The sequence below is a fragment of the Astyanax mexicanus genome, chromosome 3, assembly GCF_023375975.1.
Source record: "Astyanax mexicanus isolate ESR-SI-001 chromosome 3, AstMex3_surface, whole genome shotgun sequence".
NCBI classification, from domain to species: domain Eukaryota; kingdom Metazoa; phylum Chordata; class Actinopteri; order Characiformes; family Acestrorhamphidae; genus Astyanax; species Astyanax mexicanus.
The window spans coordinates 2,919,043-2,938,102 of NC_064410.1; the positions used below are offsets into that span (position 1 = coordinate 2,919,043).

A 19,060-nucleotide genomic window follows, 5' to 3' on the forward strand; every position below is an offset into this window, starting at 1 on the left:
GTCCTGAACACACATATCAGTGAGCTGAGTTCAGCAGTCTTTGATGATGTGCAGGTCTGTTTCACATAAGAGCACACCACCTTCAGTGCTTGATTTTAAACAGTAAAGAAAAATATAAATGTGTAAAAAAAAAATCATATAGTTGCAACAGTTTAAAACAATTCCACCATTCCACCAAATCGGTGCCATTTCTGTCCCCAGGAATTTACATGTATAAATGTGCATACAAAATACTTTTAAAATACATTTTATTATTAAGCATATTGTCTTGTGCATTGACCTAATTAAAAAAGTAAAATATGTAATTAAAACAGTAATAAAACTACTTAGAACACTGTAAAAATAGCATTTGTAACCTTTCCTCACTCGATAATTATAAACTTTACCATGAAATTTAACTATTAAAATCCTTCAGAGATTGTTCTATGTGTCCAAATCCCATCTATACTTAAAAAAATATATATATTTTCCATCATAAATCCATAATATTTAAGTTAAAATACACATTTTAGTTATGTCCCTGGGTTTTTGCATCAAGAGTGACATAAGGTTATCCAAAAGCAGTGTGTAAGACTGGTGGAGGAGAACATGATGCCGACATGCATGAAAACTGTGTTTAAAAACCAGGGTTATTCCAACAAATTATGATTTATGATCTCTTAAAATGAATCTCTTATGAATATGAACTTGTTTTCTTTTCTGGACTTGTGTTATTTCAGCCATTTCTCATTTATTTCTGCAAATAAATGCTCTAAATATTTTTATTTTTGGAATTTGGGAGAAATGCTGTTCCAATGTAGTTTATAGAATAAAACAAGACATGTTCATTTTACTCAAATATATACCATATATACCAATATAAATAGCAAAATTAGAGAAACTGATTTAGAAACTGAAGTGGTCTCTTATTATTTATTTTTTTCAGAGCTGTACAGCTGTACACACTTTTTACTTTTTATTCTTACTTTAAGATTTTGATTGCAGATTTTATTTTGATTTTTTTGCATAAAATCTTTTGGCACAAAATTCACTCCATACCTTAGCTTTAGCTTAAGTCACTGTATCCCACAGTAACCACTACAGGAGGGTCTGTTTCAGTCATTTTTATTTCGTTTTCATATGAAGCCTCTATATAAAAATACTGTAAATCAACAATTTATCCCTTATATAAGCATTTTACATTGTGCATTTTGTATGTTTGAGGTCAGAGCATTCAATATGCCATAACATTTCAGCATTACAATTTCAGCATCGACATTCCAAAAACCTCTCACCAGGGATTAATGGAGAGATGCAGGATGAATGCAGTAAGGAGGAGGAGGAGGGAGCGCAGGAGCGAGAGAGAGAGAGAGATAAAGAGAAAGTAAAGGATTATGCATGCTCATTTTGTGCTCATTTTGGTACGATGCTCTATGCATGTCATCAATATGCTACACTTCGTAATGACCTCCCCTCAGGTCATCGGGTAACTGAATGCTGATTGGCTGTCAGTCCAGGAGAGGCGATCTCTTTTTGCCACAGTAGTGTTACCTGACCCAGAGTCTGTAGTCTTCGGGGAGAGCTGCAAAGCATCCTACTGACAGCCCTCAGCCCCGGAGCGTCAGCACCACTTAGCGCACAGAGACGGTCCTGAAACCAGATCAAAACTGCGAAGACCCCCGACTGTCACGGCGATGCGCTGCGTCCGTTGTACGCGATCTGAGGAATGCCGTTACTGGAGTTATCGAGCATCTCCTGGTACGAGAGAAAGAGAAAGAGAGAGATTTACAAAGATTAGCAGTTCCTAATCAATTCCTCATCAAGATATCTGCATTAATTAATACTTTTAAAATCAAATTATGTTGTATATATTGCCGTTTTACACTAAAACTTTTAAAACTTCAAATGGTTCTTGGAGTGACATCATAAAATAAGCACTTTTGGGTTCATAAAGAGCCATGCTCCGGTGATCCGGTATAACACTGCTCTAGTTCAGTGAAGGAGTGTGCGTTGGGGGAGATACGATAGGATTTCGGCTCATGCTCATGAATATTCATACATGCAAACATATCGACTCCGCTATGTCATATGTTAATCCACAACATGCGTAATAATGCCCTGCTAAGTGCAGTTCAGCCACTGACCTATAGTCTTAGAGTCTCTGTAAAACACCAAATCCACCGGAGATCCTATTTAAACCTATAGCTACTTACACACAGAGGTGGGTAGTCCAGGTCCAGAAAGTAAAAATCCACCCGGGTTGTATTTTTACATGTAGTTTTAACTAGTGTAAACAGAACTTTTTAAAATATACATCTCAGTTGTACTTCGCAGGTGTTGTTCCTCCATAGACTGATATTCTAACCATTTGTTTCTTAGCTCTTTTCTGAATTACTGAGTAAAGTATATAAACACTGATGTGTTATTCGCACAAATAACACAGGAATGAACTGCCATGCTGTTTCTAGCGCTGTTAGTTATCTCCTATCTGACGAGACGGCGTCGCTGCCCGGCGAAGTGCACTTTCAGCAGGATTTAATTTAATTGCCACTAAATATATTTTTTCTATCAACACAATGTATCAATTTAAAGCATATTGCTTAAAAAATACATTTAAAGTACTCTTCCTTTTCACAAGGGGTTAGCTGCAATTTTAACTTGTGGACGTTCTGTCGGCTTCCTTGGAATTTCTGGTTTAGTTTCAACAAGGTGCAATCTATTGGAACTTCTCCACAGACACTAGACAGGCTCTGTGTGTGGGGCAAAAATATATTTATATATTTATATATGAGTGGGATAAGATCTATTTTGAACTCCGAGGGTAAAGGAACACTCACACAGAGCTGTCAGTCACCCTAACAAAAGCTGGTGTCCTCTTTTAAACAAGCACAAAGAAACACAGTCAGTGTATCTGCACTGAGATAATGCTGGCTGTGTTGTGGCAGAGTGTGAGCTGGTGGGTCGAGTGTGTGTGTATATGTGTGTGTGTGTGTGTGTGTGTGTGTGTGTGTGTGTGTGTGTGTGTGTTCTGCTGAGCTAAGTTAGTTCTCCTCTCCCCCGCTACATCTCTACCTTCTCGGCCATCTCGTGCGAGTGGTGCAGCGAGTGCTCTCGCTCCAGGAACATGCGCTGCTGCTCGCTGCTGGCCAGCCTGCAGGTCAGCCAGGTGGACAGCGTGCAGCTGCTGATGCCCAGGCAGGCCAGGGACATGGCGGCCAGGTGCAGCGTGTCCGGACGCTTCACCAGCGCCCGCACAAACTGGAAGTTCAGGATGCCTCCGATCAGGCCGCAGATGCAGCAGGCCGAGAACAGGATCATCTGGTATATAGAGAGATAATCACAGATTACATCACATTACATTACATTACATTACATTTTGTCCAAAGCGACTTACAAGAGTGAAGTACAAAAGTAATAGAAGTTAAAAACATCTTTATACAGGGACTAAAGGAGGCCAAAGTGAAATAATGGGATAGAGGAGTGAAGGAGGGGAAGAAGGAAATGAGGTTAGAAGTAGTTAGTGTGTTAGAGGTGTTAGGAGAGTAAGTGTTCTTTGAAGAGCTCTGTCTTCAGGAGTTTATTAAAGATAGTGAGAGATTCTCCTGATCTGGTAGTAGAAGGTAGTTAGTTAGAGGTGTTAGGAGAGTAAGTGCTCTTTGAAGAGCTCTGTCTTCAGGAGTTTATTAAAGATAGCGAGAGATTCTCCTGATCTGGTAGTAGAAGGTAGTTAGTTAGAGGTGTTAGGAGAGTAAGTGCTCTTTGAAGAGCTCTGTCTTCAGGAGTTTGTTAAAGATAGTGAGAGATTCTCCTGATCTGGTAGTAGAAGGTAGTTAGTTAGAGGTGTTAGGAGAGTAAGTGCTCTTTGAAGAGCGCTGTCTTCAGGAGTTTATTAAACATAAAGACAGCTAACATCCACTAGAACTGCTTAACAGCTCCTGTGATGTGCAGAAAGAGAATAATTTATATTGCATTACTATGATATTAGAGGCCACCAATCAACCAGTCAACCAACAAACTCCAGACAATCGTCCAGCTTAAAGTGGATCTAAAGTTCCCATATTTCCTCAGTAAGCATCCTAAAGGTTAGAGCACACTCAGCAATATAAAAAGAGAATGAATGAGACGTGGAGGGAAAAAGGCAGGGCATTTTTCTGGCCCTTACAGAATGTGCTGCCCTGTTGTTTTTAATTGTTCGACTGGCTGCAGACAGAGCTGTTATCTAATGTCAACAAAACGCCAGCTCATCACTTTCCTGTAACTTTTACCTCAGATTACAGTGAGAGTAGACACTCTCACTGTAGACACTGTGTGTGTGTGTTATTTAGCTGTGGTCACGACTCTCTTTATCACTGTACCCCCCCCCCCTTCATTAACAGCACACACTAGCTCTTATTCCACTAAACATGTTAAAAACCCAAACAACCAACCAAACATTTAACCAACCAAACAGACAGACAAACAAATAAAAAACATCCTAGATTTTCAAAAGCACACTTAGATCAGACAGCTATGAGAATCATTGGCAAGATGGCGGCGCAAGCATCCAAAGAAACTCACAATTTATAATATTTTCCTTGATAAACATGACAATAGCCACTATATTACTATACTTTAATGTGTAGTTTCAATGATTTCTGGCAATTTCTATCATCATTTTCTTCATAACATGCATTAGGAAATGACTAGTAATTCATCTCAGTAGCTAGCTAACTAGCTAACTTTCCTGTTCCACCTTAAATGGTGCAACAGATGGGCAGAGGCTGCAGCAATTAAGAAAGAACAAAAAAAATAAAATAAAAGCCAACAAAAGCTCCCAATTTCAGCTTCCAATCACAGAGGAATTAATGTTAACGTCTATTTTCTGTTTTTTTTTTTTTTTAGACATAAGGCTCACCAGATTATAATATTAAGCAATATACAGGGGTTGGACAATGAATCTGAAACGCCTGGTTTTAGAGCACAATAATTTATTGTGGTGACGGACAGTTCTGGTGGAAACAAGAGAGTTGAGGTGCACATTGAATTCTGTGGTTTTATGTTTTTTGGATACAATCCAGTATCCAAGTTAGCACCCGAACATCCCTTTCAGACAGCTTCCTCTTACAGCATCCACAGTTAATCCGGTTGGATGTGGTCGGTCCTTCTTGGTGGTATGCTGACATTACCCTGGATACCGTGGCTCTTGATGCATCACAAAGACTTGCTGTCTTGGTCACAGATGCTCCAGCAAGACGTGCACCAACAATTTGTCCTCTTTTGAACTCTGCTTTTTCACCCATAATGTTGTGTGCATTGCTATATTTTTTAGCAAAACTGTGCTCTTACCCTGATAATTGAACCTTCACACTCTTCACGCTCTTACTGGTGCAGTAATGTGCAATTAATGAAGATTAAAGCCACCAGGCTGCTCCAATTTAGCCATGAAACCTCACAGTTTCAGTGTCCGACCCCTGTATATAAATAATTTTAGATATGCACCAGATCAGATAAGCACTTTCTGCACCAGAGCGGTATACTGTACTGCTTGGCTGGAGACTAATGAGGCTGAGTGATTGAGTGAGAGGGATTTACAGTAGATGGTAACGTGGTAGAGTGCCCTAAATGCCATCACAGAGAGCCATTACGGAGCGTGAGGGCGTATCAATTCAGTCATTTTTCCATTGTGTGGAAACAGTTCAGTCGAGTGTTTGAGGCGCATAAAATAAATCCGATCAGCGAGGGAGAGGCAGAGAGAGAAACACAGAGAGAGAGAGAGAGAGAGAGAGAGAGAGATGGGAAAATGGATCCAGAAAGTGGTGCACAAAAATATACAGCAGATATAAAACTCACGGAACAATAAAAAAAAAAGAAAAAAAGAAATGCATGGGCGTTTTAAAGACTCCGGACGGGCAATTTGTGGGAGAAAGTGGACGGGAGGACAAGAGGCATGTAAAAGACAGATAAAGAGAGACGGAAAGACTGCCAGTCAGGCAGAGAGAGGGAGACGTTAAGTCCTTCCAGACCAGGTTTCACTTTGCTATTGATTTGTCATTAACACTCTCCCCTGTGACTCCTCCACTCCACTTCTCAAGGTGCCTAATTGAATCTCCTCCTCCATGCAGAGCTGGTATGGCAGCATGCCTCTGCACACATGCTATGCAGATCACAAGGAAATCAGGCATGTGCCTGAATGTCTGATGTTGTGGAATCCTTAAGGTTTTATACTGTTTTTTTATATATAAAAAAAAATATCAAATACATATCCTTTAAATCAATCCATATATTATTTAACCCAAGTACCACAAAGTTCCTTAAAACAAATAATAAGAATTAGTTCATTTTATAAACTCTCCAAATTTGGTGGAATAACCCTGGTTTTCCTCATGCATCTTGGCCTCATGTTCTCCTCCACCAGTCTTACACACTGCTTTTGGATAACTTTATGCTGCTTTACTCCTGGTGCAAAAATTCAACAAGCAGTTCAGTTTGGTGGTTTGATGGCTTGTGATCTTCCATCTTCCTCTTGATTATATTCCAGAGGTTTTCAATTTGGTAAAATTAAAGAAACTCATCATTTTTAAGTTGTCTCCTATGTTTTTCCAGAGCTGTATATGAGGCCAAAGGGTCAATGTTTAAGAAATAGTAAAGTATTGAGAAACAGAAATGGAATATGGCAGCATGCTTCTGCACACAGCAGGGAAATGCATGTGCCTGAAAGCCTGATGTTGTGGAATACTAAAGGTTTTTTTATTACTGTAAACCCATCTGTTGTTTGAACTCAAATGATTTACATAAAATTGGATATTTCTAAACAGTACTCAACTAATTTGAGTTAGCTGAACATTTGTGGGTGCATATACTGTACTATTCAAACTGAGATCTTTGAGTTGAACCAACTTATAATAACTGAGTTTAGTCTGTTGCCATTATCAGCTTCTTTTCCATTGGCTTCTGTCACAATCTATTTGCATACTGGGTGTGTCCAACAGTTTCTGACTAACACCCACCATCAGTGTGTAGTGATTCCCCCTGGGCTACCTTACAAATAAATCAAGCTCCCCTTTAGTTGTAATAACATGATGTTCTAAGTTATGCTAACTTAAGTTTTCATTACCCATTACTTAACTTTTTTAACATCTCTGTCATTTCCTTTCCAGCCAAAAAGCATTATTCATTTATTATACTTTATAACAGTCATAAAACCTATTAAATTATGTTAAAATAGCCCAAAATTACTTAATGTTATAATATTAAGTAACAACTGAAACTGGGGAAATTGACCTTCAAAGTTTCAAATCAGGCCTTTAGTCCTTAATTCACCACACAAATGCAGTAGAACTGTACAGTAAAACAACTCTGAACAATATCGCCCACCTTTAGTTTGCAATGAACCAGTTACTTTTTAGGTCAGTAAAGTCAGGCAGAAGCAGGTATTTAGGGTAATAGCTGGGACAGTACTCACAACCAGGCCAGTCCTTTTTTTCGCACACAGCATCCCACAGAGTCCACAGACGAGGAACTGTGAAAGGAGACAAGAGACAAATACGTTAGTGTGGAAGATGCTCCTTATTCATGTGTGTTTGTTCATTCTGCTTTCTTGTTTATTTTGTTTCTTTATTATAAAAGTACCCTGCTGCAACCCTGACAATAATGTTGTCATGCAACCCAGTCTCATTTCCCATGCGTAAATAATAATATTAATAATCCCTCTCTCTCTCTCTCTCTCTCTCTCTCTCTCTCTCAAGAATACCACTACTACTACTAATGATAATAATAATCTCTCTCTCTCTCTAAATAATAATAATAATAATAATAATAATAATAATAATAATAATAATAATCTCTCGCTATGTTTCAGTATCTCTCTCTCTAAATAATAATAATAATAATAATAATAATAATCTATCTTTTTCTCTCTCTCTATGTTTCAGCCTCTCTCTCGTTCTTTCTCTGTCGCTGTTTCAGTCTCTCTCTCTCGTTCTCTCTCTCTCTCTCGCTATGTTTCAGCCTCTCTCGTCCTCTGTCTCGTTCTCTCTCTCTCTCTCTCTCTCTCTCTCTCTCTCTCGCTATGTTTTAATCTCTCTCTCGCTCTTTACATATACTTAATAGCAGCGTAGCATGTGTACGCAGCACTATGCGTGTATATGAGTACGCAGCACTATGCGTGTATATGAGTACGCATGCCAGTGTTTAGTTTTGCGTACCATTTCATACGCATGGGAAATGAGACTGGGTTGTGTCATGTGACAGGCAGTTCGGTACCACTTCAGTTTCTGAATCAGTTTCTCTGATTTTGCTATTTATAGGTTTATGTTTGAGGAATATTGTCATTTAGAGCATTTATTTGCAGAAAATAAGAAATTGGTGAAATAACAAAAAAATATTTTTCAGACCTGAAATATTGCAAAGAAAACAAGTTCATATTCATTAAGAGTTCAATTTAAGAACTCAGAAATCAATATTTGGTGGAATAACCCTGGTGGTTTTTAATCACAGAGTTTTATGCATGTTGGCGTCATGTTCTCCTCCACCAGTCTTACACACTGCTTTTGGATAACTTTATGCTGCTTTACTTTACATTACTTCAGTTGCATCTCTAGAGCTCCACAGCTCTACACTAGATTTAACACTGGCTGACCCTCCATGTTCATCTCTTCAGCTTGCTTTGGTCACCTGAACTGCTCATATATACAGTTATAAATCTGCCTATAGCCAAAGAAAAGACAGCCCTATAAAATAATGAGGCAGCTTATTAAACCGGCACAACCTGCTCAGCAACAGTGTATATAAATAATACAATAATCGCCTAACATTCCACCCTATATTCCACATGTTAAACCAATTGTTCAGTATGTTCTCTACAGAAAAACACTACTGAACGTGCTACTGGAGCTTGGGTGCAGTGGACATGTCTTCTCTGGAGTAATGGAGCTTCTTTCAGTTCTGGGATGAGCTGGAAAGGAGTTAAGTAATGCTCTTGTTGCTGAATATTCAACCACATTCTCACTGTAACATCTAGTGTCAAGCTAAACCAGAAAGGAAGATGATGTGCTATTACAAAGGGCAGTGGAATTCCAATTAGCACCCTTAAACCCAGAAGAATCAAACTTTTCACAGTGTGTATCAACATACCAAAATCTGAAAAATGTAACTGGAAAATTGGAACTGCATTGGAATACAGTGTATCAACATACTGAAATCCAGAAAATGTATCTGAAAAATTGGATATTTCACAACTGACGCTTGAATAAAGTAAAAATGTTAAAAAGTGAGATGTTCACATACTTTTACATACTTTTATGTTTTTTTTTTTCTTTGAAATTTTTTTCGTGAGTCTGACTATTTGGGATTATATCAGTTTTTCTCTACTGTGTAAACCTGATAAATCCAATGAACCTGATAAGTGCGAACAGAGGACATTTCACAAATTACACTTATGATGTTTGTACAAAAAAACACAACATCAATAACAAAAATGTTAAAGTGTGTTAAGTGAGAAGTTCACATACTTTTACATACTTTTTCTTTTAGTTTTTTAATTGGAAATAGATTTGTATACAAAAAAATGTAAAACTAATAAAATAACAATGTTAAAAGGGGAGATATTCAAATACTTTTACATACTTTTACTTTTAGGATTTTTCTTTTTTTTTTTTACTTTTCTTTTCGTGAGTCTGACAATTTGGGCTTATATCAGTTTTTCTCTACTGTGTAAACCCGATAAAGCTATAAACGGGTCAAAACACCAACAGAAGAAATGTCACAAATGACACTTATGATGTTTGTACAAAAAACGCAAAATTAATACAATTAAAATGTTAAAAACTGAGACGTTCACATTCTTTTACGTATTTTTTTGTGAGTCTGATCATTTTTGTGGTGATATCAGTTTTTCTCCTGAAAAAACGAAATTAACGGGATAAACTCTATGAAAGGAAAAAGCAGAAATTTTACAAATTATGTTTCTGATGTTTGTACAAAAAAGCAAAATGGTAAAAAGTGACACTTTCACAAAGTTTTACATACTTTTACTTTTAGTTTTTTTTTTTGTGAGTCTGACAATTTGGGCTTATAGCAGTTTTTCTCTACTGTGTAAACTTGATCAACTCAATAAACGCGAACAGAAGATTTTTCACAAATATTTTTTTCCTTTGGAGATTTTCGTGGTTATATCAGTTTACTCTACTGTGTAAACATAATAAACGCAATAAACGCAGTAAACGCGATTATAAATAGGATAAATAGGAACAGCAGATATTTTACAAATGAGCTTATGAAAAAACACATAAATAAATCAATAAAATAAATTTGTTAAAAATGAGCCTTTCGCATACTTTTAAATACTTTTACTTTTAGTTTTTCTTTCTCTGGAAATAATTTTTTTTTTTCGTGAGTCTGACAATTGTTATATCGGATTTTCTCCATTGTGTAAACCCGATAAACCCGATAAACTCAATAAACCCGATAAACACGATAAAAGCAATAAACCTAATACACGCGATAAACGCGAAAACTGATAATAAAAAAATTATGCTTATGATGTTTATAAAACCGCAAAATAGATAAAATAAAGGTTTTAAAAATTGTGGGACGTACACACACCCCGCTCCACACCGGGGACGCGTCGCCCTGCTGCGTCTTGTGTCCCGCGCGCACCCTGCTGATCCCCACCGCGCCGAGCGCGATGCTGGACACGCCGAGCCCCATCTCCAGCACGGAGAGCAGCAGCAGACTCCAGATGATCTTGCGGCTGGAGCACATCCTCGCTCAGGCATCCTTCCCGCCAGATCCCGCGCGCACTAATCCACTCCCGTCCCTCCCGCACCCCGCGCTCACTAAGCTCCCGCACCGGAGCCGCGCTCTGCAGCCCGACGCGCCTCCATCCGAGCGCGCGAGGGAAGACACTGACGGTCGGAGAGGAGTGATGAGCGGCGGTGGCGGCGGCGGCGCTGTCCACGGTTCTGAAACTCCTCTCCACCCCTCTCCACCCACCCGCTCCACGCCCTCCGACACGCGCGCGCCTCCTCCTATGGGGCACCGAAACTCACGCGCTTGTAGTAAAGCATCACAGCAGTGGGTGGGAGCTGCAGGTTGTGCGGTTTCACAGCTTGAAAAACATTTGGCCACCACGCGCTAAAAGTAGCATTCATAACTCTCAACTCATAACACATACAGTGTGGGAAATACATATTTAATACTTGCTGATTTTTCCCATTTACAAACAATAGAAAGGTCTGTAATTGTCCAGAAAAAAATCACATTAATTTGCAATTTTTTGCATGAAATAAATACTGTATTTCAGGGGTGTCAAACTCATTTTGGCCGTGGGCCACATTGGCATATTGGCTGTCCTCCGAGGGCCAGATGTAACTTATAAATGTAATAAAATGTAACCAAATGTAATATATGTAAATGAATGTAATTACTCCTTAATGTTAAATAACTCTCAATATATTATTTATTCAATCAAATATTACAGTTGCATGGAAAAAATGTTTGCTTGTTGCTCTATTAACATAAATCCTTTTAATTTGTCATGTCATGAAATCCAAAAACTCCATCAATCAAGAACCAAACTATTCAAGTGAATAGAAATGACATCAAGTTATATTAACTTTGAAATTATTAACTGAAATAAGGCTTAATAAATATAAAATCAAAAATTGTGAGCTGTTAAGAACATAGCATTTCCTCAGATTTAGCAGTTCCTCATCCAACCACTAGTGGGAGCTGCAGCAGCAGCACCACAAGTCTGCAGTCTTTACTGAGTCAGAGCTACAGCCCAGCCACGGGCTACAGGGCTCAGCTCAGCCAGTCTGGAGCGTTTTTAAAATGTTTAAGTTCTTCTGTGTATGAAATAAAGATTTTTGTAACCGAATAATACAGCTCTCTACAGTTCATCTTTCAGCCCAATCAGCTAACAGCAGCCGTTTAGAGCATGAGTCACTGCTGGGATTACAGTACATTATAAACAGGTCAGTTAGCGCGCTGCTAACCTCAGGATGTTTATAACTACGGAGTTTAGTGGACACACCACGGCTGCAAGGTTAGACTGTTGAAGGCTACTGAAGACTATTAAAGGCTATTGGAGGTTATTGAAAGGGTTATTGAGGGCAGAAATCAGTAAAGGCTGGTTAGATAAGTGATTCACGTCCTCGTACTTTGCTGCGGTGAAACTGCGACTAGCGCTGTCACAGTGATGTTTATTAACGTCATTAAAACAGATTTTGTCAGCTATTGTCTTATAAATATTTACACAGAACTTATATCTCTCCTAAAAAGCGTATATTTTGGTCAGTAACACTCTTCGTAACACAAAAGGCATACCGGTCTTTCGCCTTGAAGCACAGCCGTCCGTCTGCATCAACTTCTCTTTTTCTGGACATTATGGGATAAACATTTATATGTCTCAATTCCACCCGCGAAGTTACGCCTTCCCTCCGGCAGGGTTTCCACATCAATGACTACACTGCCGTGTAGTGGCAGTAAGCCGTAACTTTGCGGGTAATACAATCGACAAGCATTGTGGGAAATGTATTTTTTGGTCAAAGAACGCTTCTGACTTATTTATTATAGACACTAAGATCTTACAAGCTCTCGCGGGCCACATAAAAAGACGTGGCGGGCCACATTTGGCCCGCGGGCCTTGTGTTTGACACATGTGCTGTATTTGATTTGATTTGGCTGTCACATACCTGTTAATTTCCCTTTAAGAAACCCTCAAATTCTGCACTAATTACCTGTATAGACTGCACCTGTTGAACTTGTTACCTGTACACTCCAAGCTCTGCACCATAACCAAGATCACAGTGCTGTCTAACAACACCAGAAACAAAACTGTCATCAACAAGTAGTTCAGTTTGGTGGTTTGATGGCTTGTGACCATCTTCCTCTTGATTTAATTCCAGAGGTTTTCAATTTGGTAACATTAAAGAAACTCACCATTTTTAAGTGCTCTCTTATTTTCTTTTCAATACAATTTTGGTGTTTTATTTATTGGGTATCTAACAGGCTTCAGCGTTGTAGGGCGTATGAGCAAGTTACCTGTTTTGCAGAGGAGGACTGAGAAGGTTATGCTCTCAGTATTGACAGAATATTTGAAATAACGAGTAAAGTAAATAAAAGATTAAAGACAAAACAAAATGATTTATTATGAGTTAACTACCAGACTATAGGCCCATCAACACTCATGCAACCTCAGTATGTCCAACAACAAACATAGTACAAGGTTACAAGAACCACTACATAAAATAAATATTCTGTACTCATGCACATGTCACTCATGCCTCTTTGCATGGTGGGTTTTCTATGAAAACTCTTTATTTGACCCCTAGCTTTCTAAGAAACCCCATCATGCAATAAATTTCACCAAACATGGCTCTGCTTTGACCTGCCAGTGCAGATGCTTGTCTGTAAACACAGAGACAGTGAGCTCTCAGAGGTCAAGGTGCTGGAAATGCAGAGTTCAGGAGTAGATGTTGTTTTGATTGGTGCTAAACATAGACCACACTGCGCCCCAGGACTCGCTGCAGTTGACTGGACACTATAAGAGCTAAATGTGCAGCAGAGCACAAAAACGCTGAACACTGTAAAACTTCCACTCAACTCAGTGAGGAAAGAAAACCGCAGGCTTTCCAGCACTGTCACACGAGGTCGTCATAATATGTGACCTTTCCTCTCAGTTATTAATTCAGAGCTTGACTTTAGACATTATATTTAAGTGCCTTAAAGACAGTTTGAAACAGTTCCAGAGATAAACCACTTTCAATAAACAGCCTTATAACAATCTTATAATACTACTGTTATACATTAGAAAGAGTGTAGGAAGTTTGCATTGCTTTGTATCTAGTAATTTATTTATTCATCCATCCACTCAATCTTTCATCCATCCACTCAACCATCTACTCAACCATCCATCTGTCCATCCTCAACTGTCATCCAGCCACTGAACCATCCATCCTTCCATGCATAAGTCTATCCATTCATCCACTCAATCATCTATGCATCCATCCATTCATCCAACAATCCATTCAAATGTCCACCCATTCACTGAACCATCTATCCTTCCATGCATCATTTTATCCATCCATCCATTCAATTATCCATCCATCCATCTAATTCTTACATTAACTAATGCAAGATTAAATAAAATAAATACAAATACAATTATCCATCCATCCACTCAACCATCCATTCATTCATCCATCCATCTATCTATCCATCCATCCACCAATCCATCCATCAATAAACCCACTCAAACATCCACCCATTCATGCATCCACTGAACCATCCATCCACCAATCCATCCATCAATAAATCCACTCAAACATCCACCCATTCATGCATCCACTGAACCATCCATCCATCCATCCATCCATCCATCCATTTAAGACTTCACACTGATGGTCTCTGAAGGTTGCATGAACACACTCATTATGCAAATAAATGATGCCAGGAACCAATAGGAAGTATTTACTTCTTGTCAAGTAAACTTTACCTTTTTTTCAAAGTGTGTCTCAGCTGTTTAGTGCAGGTAATATTTATTTAATTACATATGGTGAATTCTTCCCAAAATAAAGTGAGTATTTTACTTATTTATGTTTAGAACACAAGGGGCACAATGATTAGCAATATTTAATGCCTTTCCTGAAATATATTTTACTCATTTTATGAGACAGTTCTTTATATGTGTAATACATAAGTTATCTGTTTGTAACAATTTTTAGATGGCAATATTTTATGATGTTAAAGTACTGCTCACATTATACTTAATATATAAATAAATGCATTCATTAGAATGAGAGTCCATTAACATTAGGACATGTGATGTACGTTTCTTAAGAATAAGAATTTTTCACAAATGCTTCTAAATAATTGATCAAGAAACAAAATATGATCCTCTGCCCCACTCTTTTTTACTAGAGCTGGCATATCATTGTGCTGAGTGTTGCTTTTGGGTTATAATCAGCAGAAATTGCTGGATCAGGTATTGTAGGGAATAAGGGAATTAACTGTTCCAGTTATAGATCTATCCTGATATAGTACACACACTCACACTGTTAAAATACATCAAATAGATTTCTATTCATTTTTGTGTGGAATGTGATAATGAGGTTTTTATTACGGTTTATGTTGCAGTTATATAAGCAGTTTTACTCACCTAAACACATTTAATCTCAGCATTCAGAGAAGATAAAGGAAATTTAAAGGTTAAATAAACCCCTCCTGATTTTAGTTGACTCCACCCTCAGCTCAAATTTGAAAAATGCTAAAATATTTGAGGTATGTTGAGGGGGGCACTTGGTGATGTATGGGTTTAGGGGCTGGTCAGGAGGCAGAGCTGATTGGGCTGAGCAGTGTGCCTCTGATAGACTATAGGTATTTTTGATTGATTTATGCATATTTTGATGTTTCTGCGTACCAAAGTACATAGATAAATCATCAGTTGAACCTGAGGGGGCGCTGTAGAGGCGGAAATTACCACAATACCACAAGTGTTTGTTTTTTTTAAGGTTAGGAAATGTTTATAAAATTTGGTAAATATGGTATCCAAGGGGGTCGCTGTGATGTCACTAATTAATTGCTATGGTTTCAGAATCGGTTGATTTGTTGTTGCCAATATAGGTATACAGAAGATATTGTGAAACAAGTAAAGTTCACTAATGTTAGTTGAGAAAAAGACATTTATGCTACCCTTAACAGTGTGGACTGATATAAGGGAAGTTTTGGATATTAATAAACAGAGTCGGCCCCGAGTGGTCCAGTGGGCTAAGCACTGCCACTATGATCAGAAGATCGCTGGTTCGAATCCTGGTCATGCAGCTTGCCAGCAGCAGAGGGTGATGTGGATCAGCACAAGGCTGCGTCTGTGAGCTGATGTATCGAAACTGAGTCACTGGGCTTTTCTCCGAGCGCTATGCTGTGATGCTACTCGGCAATTATTATTTCAGCCATTTCTCATTTTTTGCAAAGAAATGCTCTAAATGACGATATTTTTATTTGGAATTTGGGAGAAATGTTGTCTGTGGTTTATAGAATAAAACAACAATGTTCATTTTACTCAAACATAAACCTATAAATAGCAAAATCAGAGAAACTGATTCAGAATCTGAAGTGCTCTCTTCATTTTTTTCCAAAGCTTGAAGGCTTTTAATTGTTTGAAAAACAAAACATAATTAATATTGATTCCAGCTGATGCACAATACAAGATGTTAATATTGGTATTGGCACTGGAAAATCTACATCTATGCTTTACATATTCTCTATCAATTAACAGCGTTCCCTAGAACTCCATGTCCAAGCCAAGAACCATTAAGGCACCTCTATATATATATATATATATATTTTTTTTTTGAGTGTTGCTTTATCTAAATCGATTGGAGTAGTGATCAAACTGACTTCAGCACTCTACACGCCAAAAAAATCAATGAGCCGCAATAAAGCCACTGCTCTGGCTTTTTCTCTGGAACAGCTGGAAGTGTTTGGCATGTGTGGTGTCAGCAGCTCCCAGCATTACAATCTCTGGAGAATCTCCGGGGGACGTGATATAGTTTGGAGCGCCGTTTTTGTTTATGAAGGTTGTATCATTAATCTGTTATCTGTCTATTTTTTTATTAATAGACTCCTCTAATCAATCCCTACTAGAGTCGACTGCAGAGAAACACTGCTGGTGAGTAGTTTTCGTTGGCGAAGCTTGAAGACGCTTTTTTTATTCCCACGATTCGCTGAGTCGCCAGATTGACGCTAACACTAAACTAATTCATCTAACAAACACATGTCACATTTTCCCATGAGGCTGTTTTCATGTCATGTTTATTACCACGCAGGAGCTTTGTGTAGCTAGACGAGCTAAATGGTTTGTGTGGGGACTGATCAGCATCATCCACATGATCCACATCATCTTACTTGATGGCAATAAGATCACAACATCTCAGCAATGTTTCTGAAAGCCGATAAAGACAATGGTCTTGAAGCAATCCATTGTTTTGGGTACAATCGTCTAATCATGCTCAGTATGCTAAAATCACACAAACAATAGCTAAAATATTGCTGTAATGAAGTGTTTCTATATTTTATACCAAAGCCCTTCATTCAGAAGCCATTCTAATGACAGGTTGCAGGAGTAATGGCTGTCCGTGGCGGTTTATTCGCGGTGGAAAAACACAGCATTCCCTCTCACTAGTGTGTGTAAATTAGTGCTGTTTCCTGTAGAGGTAATAAGTATGCTGGTTTTGTCTTTTATGGAAAGAATTTGGTGGGAAACTTCTTACACAAAAAGCTCAGAATGTAAAATTGGCGCACTCAGCAAAGCTTAACTCTTTAAACTCTCTTTAAACTATACATATTGAATACTGAGTAATTCATACTGGATACTGAATACAGTTGTGAATACTGAATAGTGTAACAGTACACTGTAGAAAAAACGGTCACTCTCACCAACTTATTGTACTTGTTTTTAACTTGTTTTTTTACCTTTGAATTTTGGTCCATTTAAAGAAGATAAGTTGAGTTAATAAAATATCTGTGGACCAAATACACCAAGGTTGGTCCAACTACATGTTTTGCATAGTGTCTAGTTACATTTGTTTAGTTCAGTTATAATCAGTTAAATATTAAGCATTATCAAAATTGACCAAACTGCCATTGGCTGCATCAATTAAATGTAAAATAAAAGTACTTTATGTACTTTATGTAATAAACATACTTTTTAACAAATGCATTTTTATTGTTTTGTTTGTTGGCCTCATTAAGGTTCTATGAAATCTGTTTTGTAAGTTCTGCTTACTCTCCTTTAAGATCAACTAAACCAACTAATGATGTTAATCACGTTTTATATAAATCAAACTCACATAATGAATAAAAAAAACTATATATGTTTGTAAATTTAAGTCAGCAAATGAGAATTTATGACTTATACTTAAATTATAATGTCTCATAATCAGTCATATAGGCTTGCGGTGATGCAAATAGGACCAAATATTGTTTTAAACTGGTATTGTATGCCCAAACAGGTGTTTTGTAATACTGAAACAAATCAATTTTTTTAGGTTAACATTTGATTAAATCACAGTAATAGCCTTTTATCCTTTGGCAATTTCTATTTCAAGTTTACAACCGGTCTAAAGATGACGATGCTCCATTCAGACCTTCTCATTGGTCCAAACCAGGCTCATTGATGTTTTATGAAATCTGACCTCAGTAACCCATTGAGCAGAGACGCAGCTTGTGCTGGTGTTCTCCTCATGATGTCCTGTATTGCTATTGGCCTGTTGGATCCATGGGAACTCCGTCTGGCCTCAGTCTCTCACTATTGATCTCTGGAACGAGGAGTCAAACGCCTGCCTTAATGTGCTTTATCTTCGTTTTTGGAGCTCCTCCACCCTGCACGCTGGCTTCCTCCTCTCCTCCTCTCCTCCTCTGTGAACAGGGCTGTTAAAAATAAAAAGAGCTGATGTTTATTGTCAGGCTGAAGAGGAGCCGGTGGCGAGCGGATCCGGAAATAGCGCAGCGCAGGAGGGAAAGGGACTATTTATAGAGGCCGCTGCCACTCAGAGTCGGGCCATGAAAGAAAGCGGGAGGAGCGGTTTGTCCGTGCGGTTCACACTGGTGTATCCGGAATTCACCATGTTCTTTTCTTTTGCATTGAGCGAACTCTCCTAAAAAACCAGCTGCACACACCCACGACAAGGTGGCGGCTTCTTTTCAGAGGAGGGAACAGACTGAGAAGTCTTTGCAAACTGCAGGAGGCACCATTATTATATTGTGTGAGTGTCTGAGTGGCTGTATGTGTGTGTGAGAGTGTGTATAAGTGTGTGTATTGGTGTGTTGGTGCGTGTGCATGCGTCTTATTTATCTCTGCTGACATTTCACTCCTGCTGTTCTGTTCTTCCACTCGCAGGTCACATCTCTGTGCCATATTATCTTCTATTAACATCACAGCAGTGCAGATCTCCATCTTTAAACAAGACTATTTTATTTAAGTATTTACATTATTAAAACACAATAAATTACCTAGAGTTACCGAACGGCAGGTAGGAAGCAGAAAGGAGGCAAATAGAGTGGATGCACTTGGGAATGTGATTTATTAACAAAATAAACAAAC

General features: G+C 38.3%; 1 protein-coding gene across 2 annotated transcripts; it reads right to left on the reverse strand.

The window, feature by feature from the left end:
- Positions 1-1,088: 1,088 nt before the first annotated feature.
- Positions 1,089-18,463, reverse strand: LOC103038744 (transmembrane protein 196). Of its 2 annotated transcripts, none has more exons than XM_049475732.1 (4): positions 18,153-18,463; positions 7,421-7,477; positions 3,052-3,297; positions 1,089-1,734 (listed from the first exon to the last, which is right to left on the reverse strand). In XM_049475732.1, exons 2-4 carry the CDS (start codon positions 7,451-7,453, stop codon positions 1,666-1,668), a joined length of 348 nt encoding a protein of 115 aa, XP_049331689.1. In that variant the 5' UTR covers positions 7,454-7,477; positions 18,153-18,463; the 3' UTR covers positions 1,089-1,665. The 2 variants fall into 2 exon arrangements, with proteins under 2 accessions (XP_049331689.1, XP_007260753.2); XM_007260691.4 differs by lacking the exon at positions 18,153-18,463 and adding an exon at positions 10,555-10,901.
- Between the last annotated feature and the right edge of the window lie 597 nt (positions 18,464-19,060).

Bases quoted from the DNA above. Each gene is read 5' to 3' on its own strand.
- LOC103038744 (XM_007260691.4), bottom strand. From the start codon at position 10,719: ATGTGCTCCAGCCGCAAGATCATCTGGAGTCTGCTGCTGCTCTCCGTG. The intron at 3,298-7,420 runs GTGAGTACTGTC...TCTATATACCAG, and splicing joins AAAAAAGGACTGGCCTGGTT to ATGATCCTGTTCTCGGCCTG. The intron at 1,735-3,051 runs GTAGAGATGTAG...CTCTCGTACCAG, and splicing joins CGCACGAGATGGCCGAGAAG to GAGATGCTCGATAACTCCAG.